At 40.7% G+C, this 15,130-nt stretch overlaps 1 protein-coding gene across 9 annotated transcripts in view; it reads left to right on the top strand.

The window, feature by feature from the left end:
• Nucleotides 1–15,130, top strand: part of Mrtf (Myocardin-related transcription factor) — an 814,655-nt gene that overhangs the window by 710,914 nt on the left and 88,611 nt on the right. For all 9 annotated transcript variants that reach the window (XM_067147011.2, XM_068227571.1, XM_067147015.2 and 6 more), the window contains one exon: nucleotides 9,577–9,736. In XM_067147011.2, coding sequence (XP_067003112.2) covers nucleotides 9,577–9,736 — 160 coding nt within the window. The remainder of the gene's footprint in view (nucleotides 1–9,576; nucleotides 9,737–15,130) is intronic.

Below are 15,130 nucleotides of genomic sequence, written 5' to 3'. Positions count from 1 at the left end.
CAGCTGTTTCTTAGAGAAGACGGTGAAGTAGTATAATAAGAATTGCAGACATGCCTATTCACTACCATATATGACAGTTTCGTCTCATTACAATTAATATAAAAGTGTTTTTCAAATTATGGTTAAGCCGCAGCAGGTCGTTATGCTACTTAGGTTAAAAAAAGTAAATAAATGCAATGTAAATTTTAATCTTATACCAGTTGTATTGTATCATTTGAAGTAATTCCACATACTGTATATGAGTTGACTATGTTTGTAAGTATACGAGATATTATATGTAGAATTTTGTAAATAATATAAATTTATTAAGGATGAGCTGTGTGTTAATAGAAAAAAATTGTTAGCGTAAATTGTATAATATTGTATTATAGGAAAATTTTCTTCTCTTGTTAATTTAATATTTAGTGCTTGGCAATAATGTATTTTAGTGTACTTTTGCCACCGAGGTAGACACCTCATTTGCAAATAAAGAGATTTTGATTTGATTTTTGATTTATGACACATAAATGGTGTACAGCAGACGCGATAGCTCTCGCTATGTAATTACTACTGTTAGAATGTTCAGCAAAGCTTAAAACTGGATATAATTTGTCGAAGCTATATTTTTCGGTCTCCTAGTGAATACATAGTTATAATGCGCAAGCCTGCATGCTTTTTTTTTTTTGCTAGGGGCTTTACGTCGCACCGACACAGATAGGTCTTATGGCGACGATGGGAGAGGAAAGGCCTAGGAGTTGGAAGGAAGCGGCCGTGGCCTTAATTAAGGTACAGCCCCAGCATTTGCCTGGTGTGAAAATGGGAAACCACGGAAAACCATTTTCAGGGCTGCCGATAGTGGGATTCGAACCTACTATCTCCCGGATGCAAGCTCACAGCCGCGCGCCTCTACACGCACGGCCAACTCGCCCGGTCCTGCATGCTTTAGGTAGCTGCGTAGAATTATGCGCGATATATATAACTAGCTTCTCAGAGCAGTGAGAGTTCGAATCCTTCGTTACTCATGTTATTTTGATTATATTTTGTATTCGTTGTTTCTGAGAAAAGTGTACCTACGAGGAACTTATGAAAGACCACACGCTTATTCCTTTTTTGAGCGACTGTACATATATATACTCGTACATATATTATCTTCATTGTAGACCATTATGCCTTTCAGCGTTCAGTCTGCAAACCTCTGTGAATTAACCAATACGCCTCTACAATTCTCTATTTCCAACTAGCTCTGTGGTCTTGTTTAGTTCTGCACATCTGTCATTAAAGCCTGAGTCTAACCACCGTCGCCTTTGTCTCCCTCTATTTTTCTTACGTTCCACGACAGAGTCCAGTATTTGCCTAGGTAACTTATCTTCCTTCATTCGCCTCATGTGACCCGCACCACTGAAGCTATGTACGTACAACTTCATTCATCGAGTTTATTCCTAACTTACCTTTTACGACCTTATTCCGAGTATCCTCCTGCCATTGTTCCCACCTGTTTGTTCCAACAGTCATTCTAGCGACCTTCATGTGTGTTACTTTCAACTTGTAAATAAGATGTCCTGATTGCGCTCAACATTCACACATATAGTTTCTTCTGAGAACTCTTTCTCTCTTGATCGTGACTGCGCTCTCGCTGCATTAGCTTTGTTACACGTTGATTTAATTTCACTTAGTACTACCACCCTGGGAGAATACACATCCTAAGTAATTGAAATGATCCACCTGTTGCAATTCTGTTTTCCCTTCGGGGAATTCATTCCTCTTAGGTTTCATCCCTATTGAAATCACTGTAGTTTTTGGAAATGTTAATTTTTCATATCATGCTCGCTTCACCTCTTTTCATTCTCCAAGATACTAGATTGCAGATTTCTAGCATAGTGCACAGACAGCATTATAATTTTATTTATGTAGATATTAACGGATTCCTTTTTCCTACCAGGCTGTGTCCACTAACTTATGTTCGAAATCTGATGCCATTCATGTTTTCTTTCTCGGCTGCTATATCGAGTTGATGGAAGAAGAAACTTAAATGCTGTGAGTTTAAATACTTGTGCTATTGTACGCTGCTTGTTTGTGCAGAGGTTGGCGATGCCAACAGATAAGCTCTGTATGCCCACAAGAGATGTGCTGTTCTCGGGCCGATTGGTGCGTGGGTTTCGTTATTAAGGTTAATAGAATGCGCCAAACAGGCAGCGATACTGTGCTGCTCTTGTCGTAAGCAGTAGCTAATTGCTTATATAAGATCATGTTGATTTCCTAACACTGCGCACATTTTACTATTCTTTATCCAGTTCAACGTGCTTGGTGTGGGTGGCCGGTTAGCTTAAACATTAGAATTTTGTTTCATACTTGTTATTTATGCCGGAATAGGATCAGTTCAATGTTTGTTTGTTTGTTTGTCGGGACAGTGTGGAAAAAACAGCTTAACAGTATTTCCAAAAACTCAGGTCGTGCGCTGGCATGCAGTGGCGTACCAATATAAAGTATAAAGGGGGGGGGGGAAACAGGAAATGTAAAATGTCTCCATATTAGCTGTATCGAAAAACAGTACATAGTCAAAGTTGTGCAAAACATCATTTCTGATCTTTTAAAATTCGTGAGGTTTTACCCTACGAGAAATAATAACAGAGATATTCGTGACTATTACAGTTATCACCAATTTCTTTATATAAATGGAAATATTTGTTCCATCTGAAAAAGTGCAAGTAACAAAAATTATACAATCCAATTTCCAGTCTTAGATGCCGGATACATTTTAACCGCACGAGCTATAATAATAGAGATGTTCACGAATATAATATATTATAAGTTTGAAAATACAGGTTCCGGAAAATATAGTATCACCGTAAGGCAGCACAAAACACAACACAACAATTCACGACACGCCAACGTCGATGTTGCACACAAGATGTTTTCAGTTCAGAAACACACTTGTCTAGTTTTGATTTCTACATCCTTGTTCTATTCGTGTGCTGGCCAGTACCATACTTCAAATATGATAGCCTTCCAAGAGTTTCCCTCCAGCATGATAACTGCGTCCTGATTACCATGAATTTAGTTTTCTGAATGTTTATTTCTAGGCCGACCTCCTTCCTTATTTCGTTGATGTTCTTCAGGAGGAATTTGAAAGTCTTCTAAATTTTCAGCAAGTTCGATGTCACGGTGTTATTTACATATCAAATGGTGTTTGTTTGCTTCTCACTGATCTTTATTCATTTATCATATTCGTCAAGGGAAACAAAAAAAAATGTATTCTCTATAGAAAATCAAATACGTACCAAAATTATGTTATTGTATTCTTCCTGTTCCATCTTCTGCATTTGTTGACGGTGCGTATATCAGAGGCTAGTGGAAATGGTAGTTTCAGTTAATAAAAACTTATAAACTGCACCACCGGGCGAGTTGGCCGTGCGGTGAGCTGTGAGCTTGCATCGGGGAGATAGTGGGTTCAAATCCCACTGTCGGCAGCCCTGAAGATGGTTTTCCGTGGTTTCCCATTTCCACACCGGGCAAATACTGGAGCTGTACTTTAATTAAGGCCACGTTCGGTACCTTCCCACTCCTAGCCCTTTCCTTTCCCATCGTCGTCATAAGACCTATCTGTTTCGGCGCGACGTAAAGCAACCTGTAAAAAAAAAAAAATACAATAAAAATTAGAAGTAATTTATTTTGTTTACGATATGTAGATGTTTTTGCTAGTGGTTTAACATCGTACGAACGCATGGGAAAGGGCTATGATTGGGAAGGGAGCGGCTGTGGCCTTAATTAAGGCACAGCCGTTAAAATGAGAAACCACGGAAAAGTATATTTAGGTCTGCGACGGTAGGATTTATCCTACCATATCCCGAATGCAAGCTCATAGCTGCGCAACCCTAACCGCAAGACCAACTCGGTCGGTACACTCACTTTTACTATTTCAGTGAAGAAATAGACGTGACCATTTTCGCTTGACGTAAATTCATAAAATTGCAAAATAATAATAATAATAATAATAATAATAATAATAATAATAATAATAATAATAATAATAATAACATAATTATTATTATTAATAGAGATAAAACAGACCTTAGGCAAGGAGATAGCCTTTCTCCACTCTTCTTTAAGTGCGTCCTAGAAAAGGTCATCCGGCAATGGAAATCGAGAATGGTTGAATATGAAACTCAAAATGGGATAAAGATAGTTTGTGGGAAGATTGCCGTCGTGTTGGACTGTATAGCCTTCGGAGATGACGTCGTTCTGGTAACAGACAGCCATCACACAGCCAAGAAGCAAGTCGAACTATAAAATGTTGCGGTCGAAACAGAATTAAGAATTTCTTTTGAAAAAAGAAAGAAAAGAAACAGATGACAGGGACAGAATTGGGGACATCCATCGTGTTCATAAATTTGAATAGCTGGGAGAAATTCTCACTCCTAGTGACAATGAAAAGGGGGCACTTAAAGAGATTGTGAAACGGATGGAGGCGGATTTCAGACTTTGCCATGGCAAGCAACTACATGTCCAAGTCCATCTCTCTTCAAGCTAAATTAAAACATTACTGCACAGTGGTCAGGCGGATATATATATAGCGGAGATACTGACTAGGGAGGTATACTAATTCATTCAAAAAAGAGAAATAAGATTCCTTCGGAAAATGTCGGGTCCAAAAATGTCACAAAAGGACCAAAATTCTTTACGGTTGAGATCGAAACAAGGAACTTCATGAAACCATCATTTTGTTTTACGACGCACCGACACAGGTCTTATGCCGACGATGTGAATGAAGCTGCCGTGGCCGTAATTAAGGTACAGCCCAAGCATTTACCCCCTGTGAAAATGGGAAACCAGGGAAAACCACCTTCAGGACTACCGACAGGGAGGTTCGAATCCACTATCTCTCGAATGCAAGGTCGCAGCTGCGCTACCCTAACCTTACGGCCAACTTGCTTGGTACAGCCGCTTCCTTCCCACTCCTAACCCTTTCCTATCCCATCGTCGCCATACGACCTAACCGTGTCGGCACGACGTAAAACAAATTGTGAGATACACTTTCATCTTATTAGGTAGTGTTGAATACATATACTGTAGTATATATGCCGAGGAGAAGTTAGTACAGAACAAAAATGGCCACCCGGACACCAGTGGGATCCGAATTCACAACCTTTCAATTTCACGTCGGATGCTCTATTGTTTGAACTATGGTGGCTTAGGTCATATTATTGTTATGTTACAACGAGAAACAAGTCCGCACTGTACGGTTGTGCTGGCAGTAGTGCCAGACCTGTAGCTCAGATCTTTTCTCACTGGTGTCCGGTTTTACAGACGTCTCTTCGTCCTAGATGTACCATGTGTACTGAACACGACCTGATAAGTTGAAAGTGTATTTCAAGAACAATGCGGTTGTGAATTCTTCTGCCCTTGTACGGCACATCCTCCGACGAGGGTGGGTGTATAGGAAACTGTGTTTTATTGTAGTGGAGGTCAGTGTTGTGTGAGGTGCAGGAGTGTTGGAGGCACCACAAACATCCAGTCCCCGAACCAAGGAAATTAGCCATTTAAAGTTAAAATGTCCGACCCAGCCGGGAATTGAACTCAGCCTCTGTGAACCGAAAATCACTACTCTGACGATTCAGCCAAGGAGCCGAGCATATCTTGTATGGCCCCGTCTAGCGAATGAAAACATTTCAGTTTGACGCCTGCACGTCAATGTCGACGTTCCATGTTTCTCTACCAGATGGGCCAGTAAGCTAGATCTCTTCTGGGCGATCTATGACTGAGTTTTAATTAATTTTGTCGGCTAAACAAAAGTGTCACCAGAGATCCTTTACATGCTGACAATGTACGACATAGTGTGTCCAATAGATTTTTTTTTTTCGTCCTTCAAATATGCGACTACCTCTGCCAGGTTTGAAGCCACAATCTTAGGGTTGGAGGCCGACATTCTACCATTGGTCCACAGTCGTGGGTGGAAAAACCAATTGCATTTCAAATTAAAATTGGAAACTAAAAGTCCATTTCTCTAAAATATACCTGATATTCCATCAGTGCTCCGAGAATGGGGCGTTCCGTCGCTGTGATCATCTGAGATTACCTCGCTGACGACATCCTACGGCTACCACACATTTGACAGAAGATACAGAACTTCGCCGGTGATTATATTGAAGGGATGTAATTGAATTTCAGTGATGAATACAATAGACTCTTGTTAATATCTGCATTGCTACTGCATAATTTTATTTACAAAATATTAATGAACAATTTTTAAAAAAGTCTCATAAAATTCAAGCTTGTTCAGTGAAGGTGAATTCCACTGCAGCGGTGGGTGATTTCATTCCATCTAGGGATGGGATAGACCGATACAGGGATAATGTGATGATACAAACTACAGTATTCCAAAAACATGGCCCCGTTGATTTTATTGATAACTGCAAACTCAGATCTTTCTCCGCAGCGTCAAACCAGGGCGATCGGAAAGTCGCCCATATATAAAATTAACTTGTATCGCAGTTATTATAAGTATATTTCCTGTCACTAGATGGTGCTGTAGGAGTATGAACGAGTATAAATGCCATATATCGTGTATCGGCCATTCAACGTCTGTGGTATAGCTTTGTTTATTGCTTGACAGACATGTCGCTTTCCCAAGAGCAACGAGTGTTCCCTGGTGAACATTATTTTGTCAGACGTTCTTATGTACGTATTGCAGACGAGTTTCGTCGGAGATATCCGGATTTTACTGCTCCTTACAGTTCGATGATAGCGAAACTAATGTGACCGTTTCCGGGAACGTGGATCAATTGCAGACCCGAAGAGATCCGGGACACGACTATTTTCATTCAGGCTAGGTTGGCTGATGTGGAGAGAATGATGCAAAGCGACGAGGAAGTTGTTACACCTTCGTGTGTATCATATTTGCTTTGTGCAGGAACTGTAGGTACTGGATAAAGACACACGCATAGTGTGCTGTAGACGGGTTCGGTCGTTTGTTGACAACCATGGCATTGCAGAACTTGATCAGGTTCTCTTCACTGACGAAGCGTGGTTTTATCTTAGTGGTTATGGTACGTGGACAGTCTAAACATTGGGATCTGGTCAGTTCACGATCCACGTGTGTTATATGAAAAGCCCTTGCACTTTCAGAAAACTGGAGTGTCGTGTGCTGTATAACGTTACCGAATAGTGAACCCAGTTTCCTTTGAAAACACAGTAAAAAGTCAAGTGTACCAAGGCGACATTACACAGCTTATTGCAGTTCTTGAAGGTGATGAATGTGAGTGTTGGTTGCATCAAGACGGTGCCACACGTTACACATCCATTGAAAGCATGCAGTTTTGCGCGAGTTTTTTGGTGACCATCTCGTGTCGAAAGGATTCTGGCTCCCACAATCGCCCGATTTGTCACCCCAGATTTTTTTTTTCTCTGGGGAGTTCCTTAACGGAAATATCTATAAATACAATTCGCATACTCTGGAGGAAGCAAGTGACATCAGACGGTTATTACCAGGATCATAATGCAGGTGCCCCACGAAGTGGCCTAACCATGGCAAAAAGAGCTCGCGCATGCATGAACAAGTGAGCAATGCAACAAGGCCTTGGAAAAAAATTAAATAATTGAGTGTTTGTTCCAATCTGAACGAGAGTGCAGTTATCATAAATATGATAGAATATTGTAAAGGATGTTGAAAATCATATTGAACTGTGGAGAGAAGGTGAACATTATTTCAGTGCTAACCATGAATTAAGCTTATTTTGCATAAGAATCTAAAACATGGGTTGAAAAATGCGAATTCATGTTTTATTAAGCATAAAAATTCCGGTTCTTAAAAATGGATATATGTTAACCATGCCTTTGCTGGTGGGACCTAGTGTTTACAGTGCACTATGTCTTCTGGTATGGGCTAGAGCAATTTTGTTACTTTCATTGATCTGTCTCAGCTTTATCCTTGGCTTTGACAAAATGAAAGTGACTGAGGTATGAGTGATGCTAGTAATGCCATTCCTTCTGCAGCCAGTTCCTGCTATGAATGGTGTGAAAATATTGCTCATAGGGTCAGTTGATGCATGCATTTCAGTGGGCTTGGCAGACTGATGTGTAATAGCAACTTCTGGCTTGGTGAGGAAAGCAACGGGAAACTACCTCACTCCTCATTTCCCTAGTACGCCTCTTCAGTGATGCCTAGGCTATCTATGACAGCTGATGGCGGAACTGTTGAGGATCCAACCAGCCTTCGGGGTGAGGACTAAACATACATGCAACATTGTTTAAGTATTAGTTGTAATTCCCGAACTATGTTGGATATTCAGCCCGAAGGCTGATTTGATGCTCTGCAGCTCCGCCAACAGCTGTCATAAACAACCTAGGCGTCACTGAAGAGGCGTACTAGGGAAATGAGTGAGCTAGTTTCCTGTTGCTTTCCTCACCGAGCCAGCCGTTGCTATTACATATCAGACTGCAAAGTCCACTGAAATGCATGCACCAACCGACCCTATGAGCAATATTTTCACACCATTCATAACAGGGACTGGCTGCATAAGCAATTGTATTACTAGCATCACTCATACCTCAGTCACTTTCATATTGTCAAAGCCAAGGATGAGACTGAGACAGGTCAACGAAAGTGACAAATTTGATATAGCCCATACCAGAAGACATAGTACACTGTAAACACTACATCTGGCCAGTAAAGGCATAAATTCCCGAACTATATATATGTTATAGTGGAAGTGGAAGTTTCAATGACCCCTTTAATGAAAGTGGATTATTAATACCAGTTTTGCCAAACAATACACATTCACTAGGGTTAGTATACCATTGCTAGTGCTGGTTACACTTTCACTATCAAGAGATAACGAATGTAAACCCTGATGCTGCAATAACAAACATGGTCATATTTCGAAAGATGCATTTTATGAGCTGCAGTTTGAAAATATAGTCATATTACATAAAATAGCATGAAATTTATAAGGTATGAAAATAAAGAGAAATAATTTGCTGCACTGAGAGTTTATGAAGAAAAAAAAAAGAGCAGAATTGAACATCATGCAGAATAACATTGTTTTTCATCACAAACATGGTACTTAATCTTGCCTTCTTCAGTAACAGTTTGTATTAGTTTTGTTATTCCATGTACCTAGAGCATATTATATCTCTTCAAAAGCTTGTAGTCGTTGTCGTCACTGTTTCGTCCAGGTTTTAGTGATTTAACCTTGCTGATACGTGACTCGTTCTTTTCCCTGTCCATGAAGACACAATTATAATTGGCGTTTCCCCCTTCCACTCTAAGCTATTCACTGATTCAACCTAACTGCATTGCTATATAACAAAATAACCAACTGACGACAATTACATTCATGCCGATTGGTACCATTGTTGGACGCTAATAGCAGGTCATGTTCATTAATCTGCTACTGTACACTTCCACGAACCGGGACTAGTGATGGTTCACCTCCACTAGTGGATGTATTTTATTCATTTTATGGTAAACTTTCACTGATCATTTTAGTGATGATATTCATCCACTATAACATATATATTTAAGCTAGCGATAAATGAACGTCCTCCCTTACGGGAAATTTGTTTGAGTTAAATGGCTATGTTCGCTGTGCTGTGTTACAGGATTACAACGTGAATAGGACGTCGACTATGGCTGAGGGTGGCGGTGCCCCCGAGCCCAGCACCCCGTCGCACTCCAGCCAGGGGCTGCTCCCCCTGTCGCCACCCAAGGCCGAAGTGGACGACTCCCCGCTACAGAACTCAATGGATAAGAACAAGGAATGTGAGTACATGGAATACTTTCTTTTTTAACCATAGAAGTACCAAAGGGGGAATTTGTCACCCATTTTATGTATAAAATAAACCGTCAGATATTGGTATTGTACTAGAGGCATGCCTTTTTCGCATTAACGATAAGCGTGACAAAAAATATGTTGAAGCTATTTTGAGATATCTTGACAAATCATATGATTCTGATTAAGCAAGTAGTGACTTCGTTTTTGTGAATTAGAGCGCAAAGGCCAGTTCAAAGCGAAATTTACTTATGTTGCGATTTGTGCGAAACTGCAGCGAAATTAATGAAATATAGTGAGCTTGAAATTGTATTCTAATATCACGTGTGTGAAGAGGAACGGAAGACAGAAATACCTGTCCGTTGTAATTTTCTAGGTAATTCCTTAATGGTATAGCAATTTATTTTGTAATCTTGATTAGGGCTGTATTATAGTCCTAATCAATTTTACATAAGGGATTATGAATGATTATCAATATTTTTTCTATTTATATATCTACCTTCCACATAATTAATTCACAAATCACACAAATGAAACTTTTTTGTGAATAATTTTGAAAAATGTTTAAAGCGAAATTCAAGCATATTCCGTTTTGCGAAATCGTACGTAAATTAATGCTAAAAAGTCATGCCTCTAGGTATTACTGATTCAAAATGTGATTGCGTATTAGTGTACTGAGTACAGTCTCGCATTACCGACTGGGCAAGATGAATTTTAGAGAAGAATTTGTGGTTGAAAAGAGTGTGTGTTAATTGTTCAGGGTCTATTGACTTTTTGATGAAGACTGAAATAAGGAATGTTACCAAGCGAAATGGCAGCATGTTAGGCGCTATGACTGTGGAGACAAGCTCTGCATTCGGGAGACGCGTGGGTTCGAGCCCCACTATCGTCTGTCCTGGAAATGGTTCCCTGTGGTTTTCCATTTTCACTTCCAGGCAAATGCGGAGACAATTCCTATTTATAGGTGACAGCCGATGTCCGCCTCTGTGGTGTAGTGGTTAGTGTGATTAGCTGCCATCCCCGGGGACTCGGGTTCGACTCCCGGCTCTGCCACGAAATTTGAAAAGTGCTACAAGCGCTGGAACGGAGCCCACTCAGCCTCGGGAGGTCAGTTGGGTAGAGAAGAGTTCGATTCCCACATTAGCCATCCTCGAAGTGGTTTTCCGTGGTTTCCCACTTATCCTCCAGACAAATGCCTGGATGGTACCTAACTTAAGACCACAACCGCTTCCCTCCCTCTTCTTTGTCCATCCCTTCCATTATTTCCATCCCCTCGCAAGGCCTCTTTTCAGCACAGCAGATGTGGCCGCCCCGTCCTCCTCCCCAGTTGTATCCCTTCGACCCAAAGTCTCATGCTCCAGGACACTGCCCTTGAGGGGGTGAGATCCCCCGCTGAGTCCGAGGGAAAAACCAACCCTGGGTAAACGGATTAAGAAAGAAAGAAAGAAAGAAAGAAAGAAAGAAAGAAAGAAAGAAAGAAAGGAGGGAGGAAATGTGACAGTCGATTAGTTTCACTTCCTCACCCAATTGCATTCACATTCATTTTATATTCATTAGCTCCTCAACTGAGGTCTGCGTCGGGAAAGGCATCTGGCCTTACAACCATGCCATTTAATTTCACCTCACCTCATCCCCGATTCCGTGCCATGAAACGGGACTAAGGAGCCTTAGAGCGGAAGGAGGTACTATATCACCAAGGACCGACCGACCGAGTAATTATGCAGTTATATATTTGGCGCGCTTCTGTATCTGGTCAGAGAGCCAGAGAACAGAGTGTCTGTGTGTCCAACCCTTATCCCATTTCCCTCCGGGGGTCGGATATGAAGTGAGATGAATCTTCGTACGGACCGGATGCCTTTCCTGACGTCAACGTCATCAGAAGAGTTAATAATGACGTGATATATGATAGTAGGAACGGAGAGTGTGAAACTTGGTGCCGGCTCATAGCAAACTCCTGTCGAGTAGCTGAACGCTTAACGTATCCATCCGACGGATGGATCGCCATCATCGTCATATGCCCTCACTCCGTATGAACATCGCCGAGAGATTTTTAATTGACACGCAGTATAGTGATTAGAAATTATATACCACCACCTCTTCTACCGTGCCGGTCAGCATTCTCACAGTGAAAATTGTTTCGACCAGTGGGACTCGAACCGGCTAACCACGGTGTCAGATTATATAGACTTGACGCCTTATTGTAAATTAATAGTAGTTCCTGGTATGGCCGAGTGCAGTCGTAGTTTAAACACGTAATACTTCTGGTCTTTGTAAGAAATATTAGAAAACTTTATACGGCGGTTCAGTTCAGTAGTACTACAATTTAGAAAAAATGCCGGCGAATTGTGGTTCTGATATGGTTATACCTGTGTTTCTTTTTATATATTTTTACATATTGTTAATAATATTACATGTTGTTACATATTATTTGAAGTATGTACCTTTTTGTACATTTTTTATGCTAGTGGCTTTAGGTCGCATCGACACAGATAGGTCTTATGGCGACGAAGGCTTAGGAGTTGGAAGGAAGCGGCCATGGCCTTAATTGAGGTACAGCCCCAGCATTTGCCTGGTGTGAAAATGGAAAACCACGGAAAACCATCTTCAGGGCTGCCGACAGTGGGACTCGAACCCACTATCTCCCGGATCCAAGCTCACATTCGCGCGCCTCTAACCGTACGCCAACTCGCCCGGTTTTGTACATATTTAGGTAATTATTAAGAAACATTTAAAAATTGTGTCAGATCGTTTAATTTTCAGATCAGTAAAATAATTCCAGTATTCGGGAGATAGTAGGTTTGAACCCCTCTGTCGGCAGCCCTGTAAATGTTTTTCCGTGGTTTTCCAAAATTCCTGGGGCTGTACCTTAATAAAGGCCACGGCCGCTTCCTTCTCACTCCTAGCCCCATGCTGTCCCATCGTCGCCATAAGATCTGTCTGTGTCGGTGCGATGTAAAGCAACTTGGAAAAAAAAAAAAAAAAAACCAATGCGAATTTCGTCTCTTATGAAATATTATATTTTAGTTACTGAAGTTGTTTTAAAATTCCTTTAATCCTTTGTCTGTGAAGTACGGTAAGTCCGAGTGCCTCCACAGCATACAACAGTACTAACCTAATCCAGTTTCTGACAAACTTCGTACAGCTTTACCACCCTTAATCTTTCTCTGTGCTCTTATCTACATTTTCCTTCTGAATAAACACCTCGGGTCCTTCCACTCTTTCGACGATCTCAAGTTCTTCTCTTTCGTTAACCGTTTTTAACAAAAGTTCTTCCACTGGTTCTTTACATTTTCCCTTTCTTGTAGAAGGTCTATATATCCTTGCTTGTTCTTTATCACTGTTATGATGTCAATATCTTATCCTGTTTCTTTCTCTAGCAATCCTATAGACTGCTTCCTCACCCTCTTTTGTACCTTTACTTAAATACCACTCTGCAATAGCAGTGTGTTTTGCATTGGCTACTGCTCTTTCACATTGCATGGAGTGTCGATTGGACTTTTCATCGTCCTTCAAAAATCCGTCTACTTTTGCCGGGTTTGAACCCGTGATCCTGGGATGGTGAGGCCCACACACTAGAATTAATCCACAGAGGGTGCGTTTATATTTGCTGTGGTTAAATTCCGTAATTTTTGACGCTGTGTGAAAAAAAAAAAAAAAAAAAAAAAAAAGGAGGCCGTGTAATCTAATACCCTTTAAAACCTGGCAAGTCAGTTATTTGCTCCTTTACAGCTACCGCGAAAGTTGAAAATTTCTCAAGATGTGTAATAATGCGTATCATCGTCAGAAAGATGTGCTTGAAGTTACTCAATTTTGGACACGTAGAAAAGTTATTTTCTTTTGTGATATGCATATTGAATGTCGTAAACAATCACACTACGGAAGTTTCCGCTTTAGAGATTAATGGCTTATGACTTGCTAGGTAAGGAGAGAACCTAGTCCCTGTCGACCTTGTCATTAACGGCTGCAGTATGTTGTGTACAGGAGTAAAGCCCAATGTGCCGACGGCCACAACGCATGGAGGTGTCAAGGGGAGGCCATAGCTATGTGGTCACCGATTTCGTTCAAACTTTGGGACGGTGATCTATGTCAAAATAAGCATATTATGTGTCCGAGGGTTTGTGTCATTGGCTTTTATTGCACGAGAAAATGGCCCTTTAAATTTAACAGCCTTCATACCAGTTGGCAATATGCTCATGATTATTTTTAGCACTACTGACTTCCACGCGGGCATCAGGAGTTCGAGACGCGCCAGCGCCCGTTTTTTATTTATACTTTTGTATTTTCTTTTCTTTTTTCTGTTCTTTTCTTTGTCTACGTGGATTAGGAATTTGCGGATTGATGATGATGATGATGCTTGTTGTTTTAAGGGGCCTAACATCGAAGGTCATCGGCCCCAATTTGCGGGTTAATACATGTTGTGTCGTAAACTCGTTTACTATAATTCCATCTTGTCACGCACGACTTGATGAATGAAAGAGAGAAACTATCTACGTTTTTCGACAAAAAGTCAATAAAAGTTAAAAAAAACTATGAATTATTTTGAGGGAGTTCTATTAATCCATGATCGCCAAATTCATATACAGACATATTATAAATCCCAGCCTTATATAATCGTTCATTATTTTTCAGCTTCCGTTAACGAAGTCAATTTCAACCGTTTCCATTAAAAGTTATAGCCTCTGCGTATTTGAGCTCTAGGAGCTCTGTATAACTGAGCGTAGCACCCTTCCCCTACCGCCACTTCTACGTCGGTAGTATGGCATGATCTCTCTTGAAGTGAGCGAGCTGTAGCTCGCGCATACGCACCAGCACTGATAAGAGACTGAGAAAGATCTTACAGTGTCCGGCCCCATTGTGAGGGCCATTCTATACGAACGTTCAAAATGTCGCGTCTGTTACGTTAAGGACTACCTGACCATATCTGCATCTATAGTAAGTGACGAAAGTGCAGCGTTTTAGAAACAGTTAAAACGCCATAAAAACGCTAATCGAGATATAAATGACGTTTCCTCAGCGATATTGACAACGGGCGTCGCGTCGTGCAGGTAGAATGTGTTGCAGCTATTTATCTCTCGCAAGAATTTGGGGAACATTCTGATAGGACGAAAAGGACGTTGGGAGGAGTCATCCAGTATCCGTAAACCGTCTTTCAACAGGGCAGTTTCATTTTATGTTTCAAGAACACAAAAATTATCCAGATTCTTTTTTTTTAAAATCTTATAGAATGTCATTAATATCATTCGATCAGCTTTTGAGTTTGATTCCTGAAAACAAAAGAAAGGAAGGTGCAGTTATGAAGAAAAGTATTATCCTGCTGAGAGACTGAGAGACTTGCCATAAAGCTGAGATTATTAGGGAATATTATTACTTGTGATGTACTACAA

Source organism: Anabrus simplex, chromosome 5 (assembly GCF_040414725.1).
Source record: "Anabrus simplex isolate iqAnaSimp1 chromosome 5, ASM4041472v1, whole genome shotgun sequence".
Lineage (NCBI taxonomy): Eukaryota > Metazoa > Arthropoda > Insecta > Orthoptera > Tettigoniidae > Anabrus > Anabrus simplex.
The sequence above is the reverse complement of the archived record's forward strand: the minus strand, read 5'-3'. Positions and strand labels throughout refer to the sequence as shown.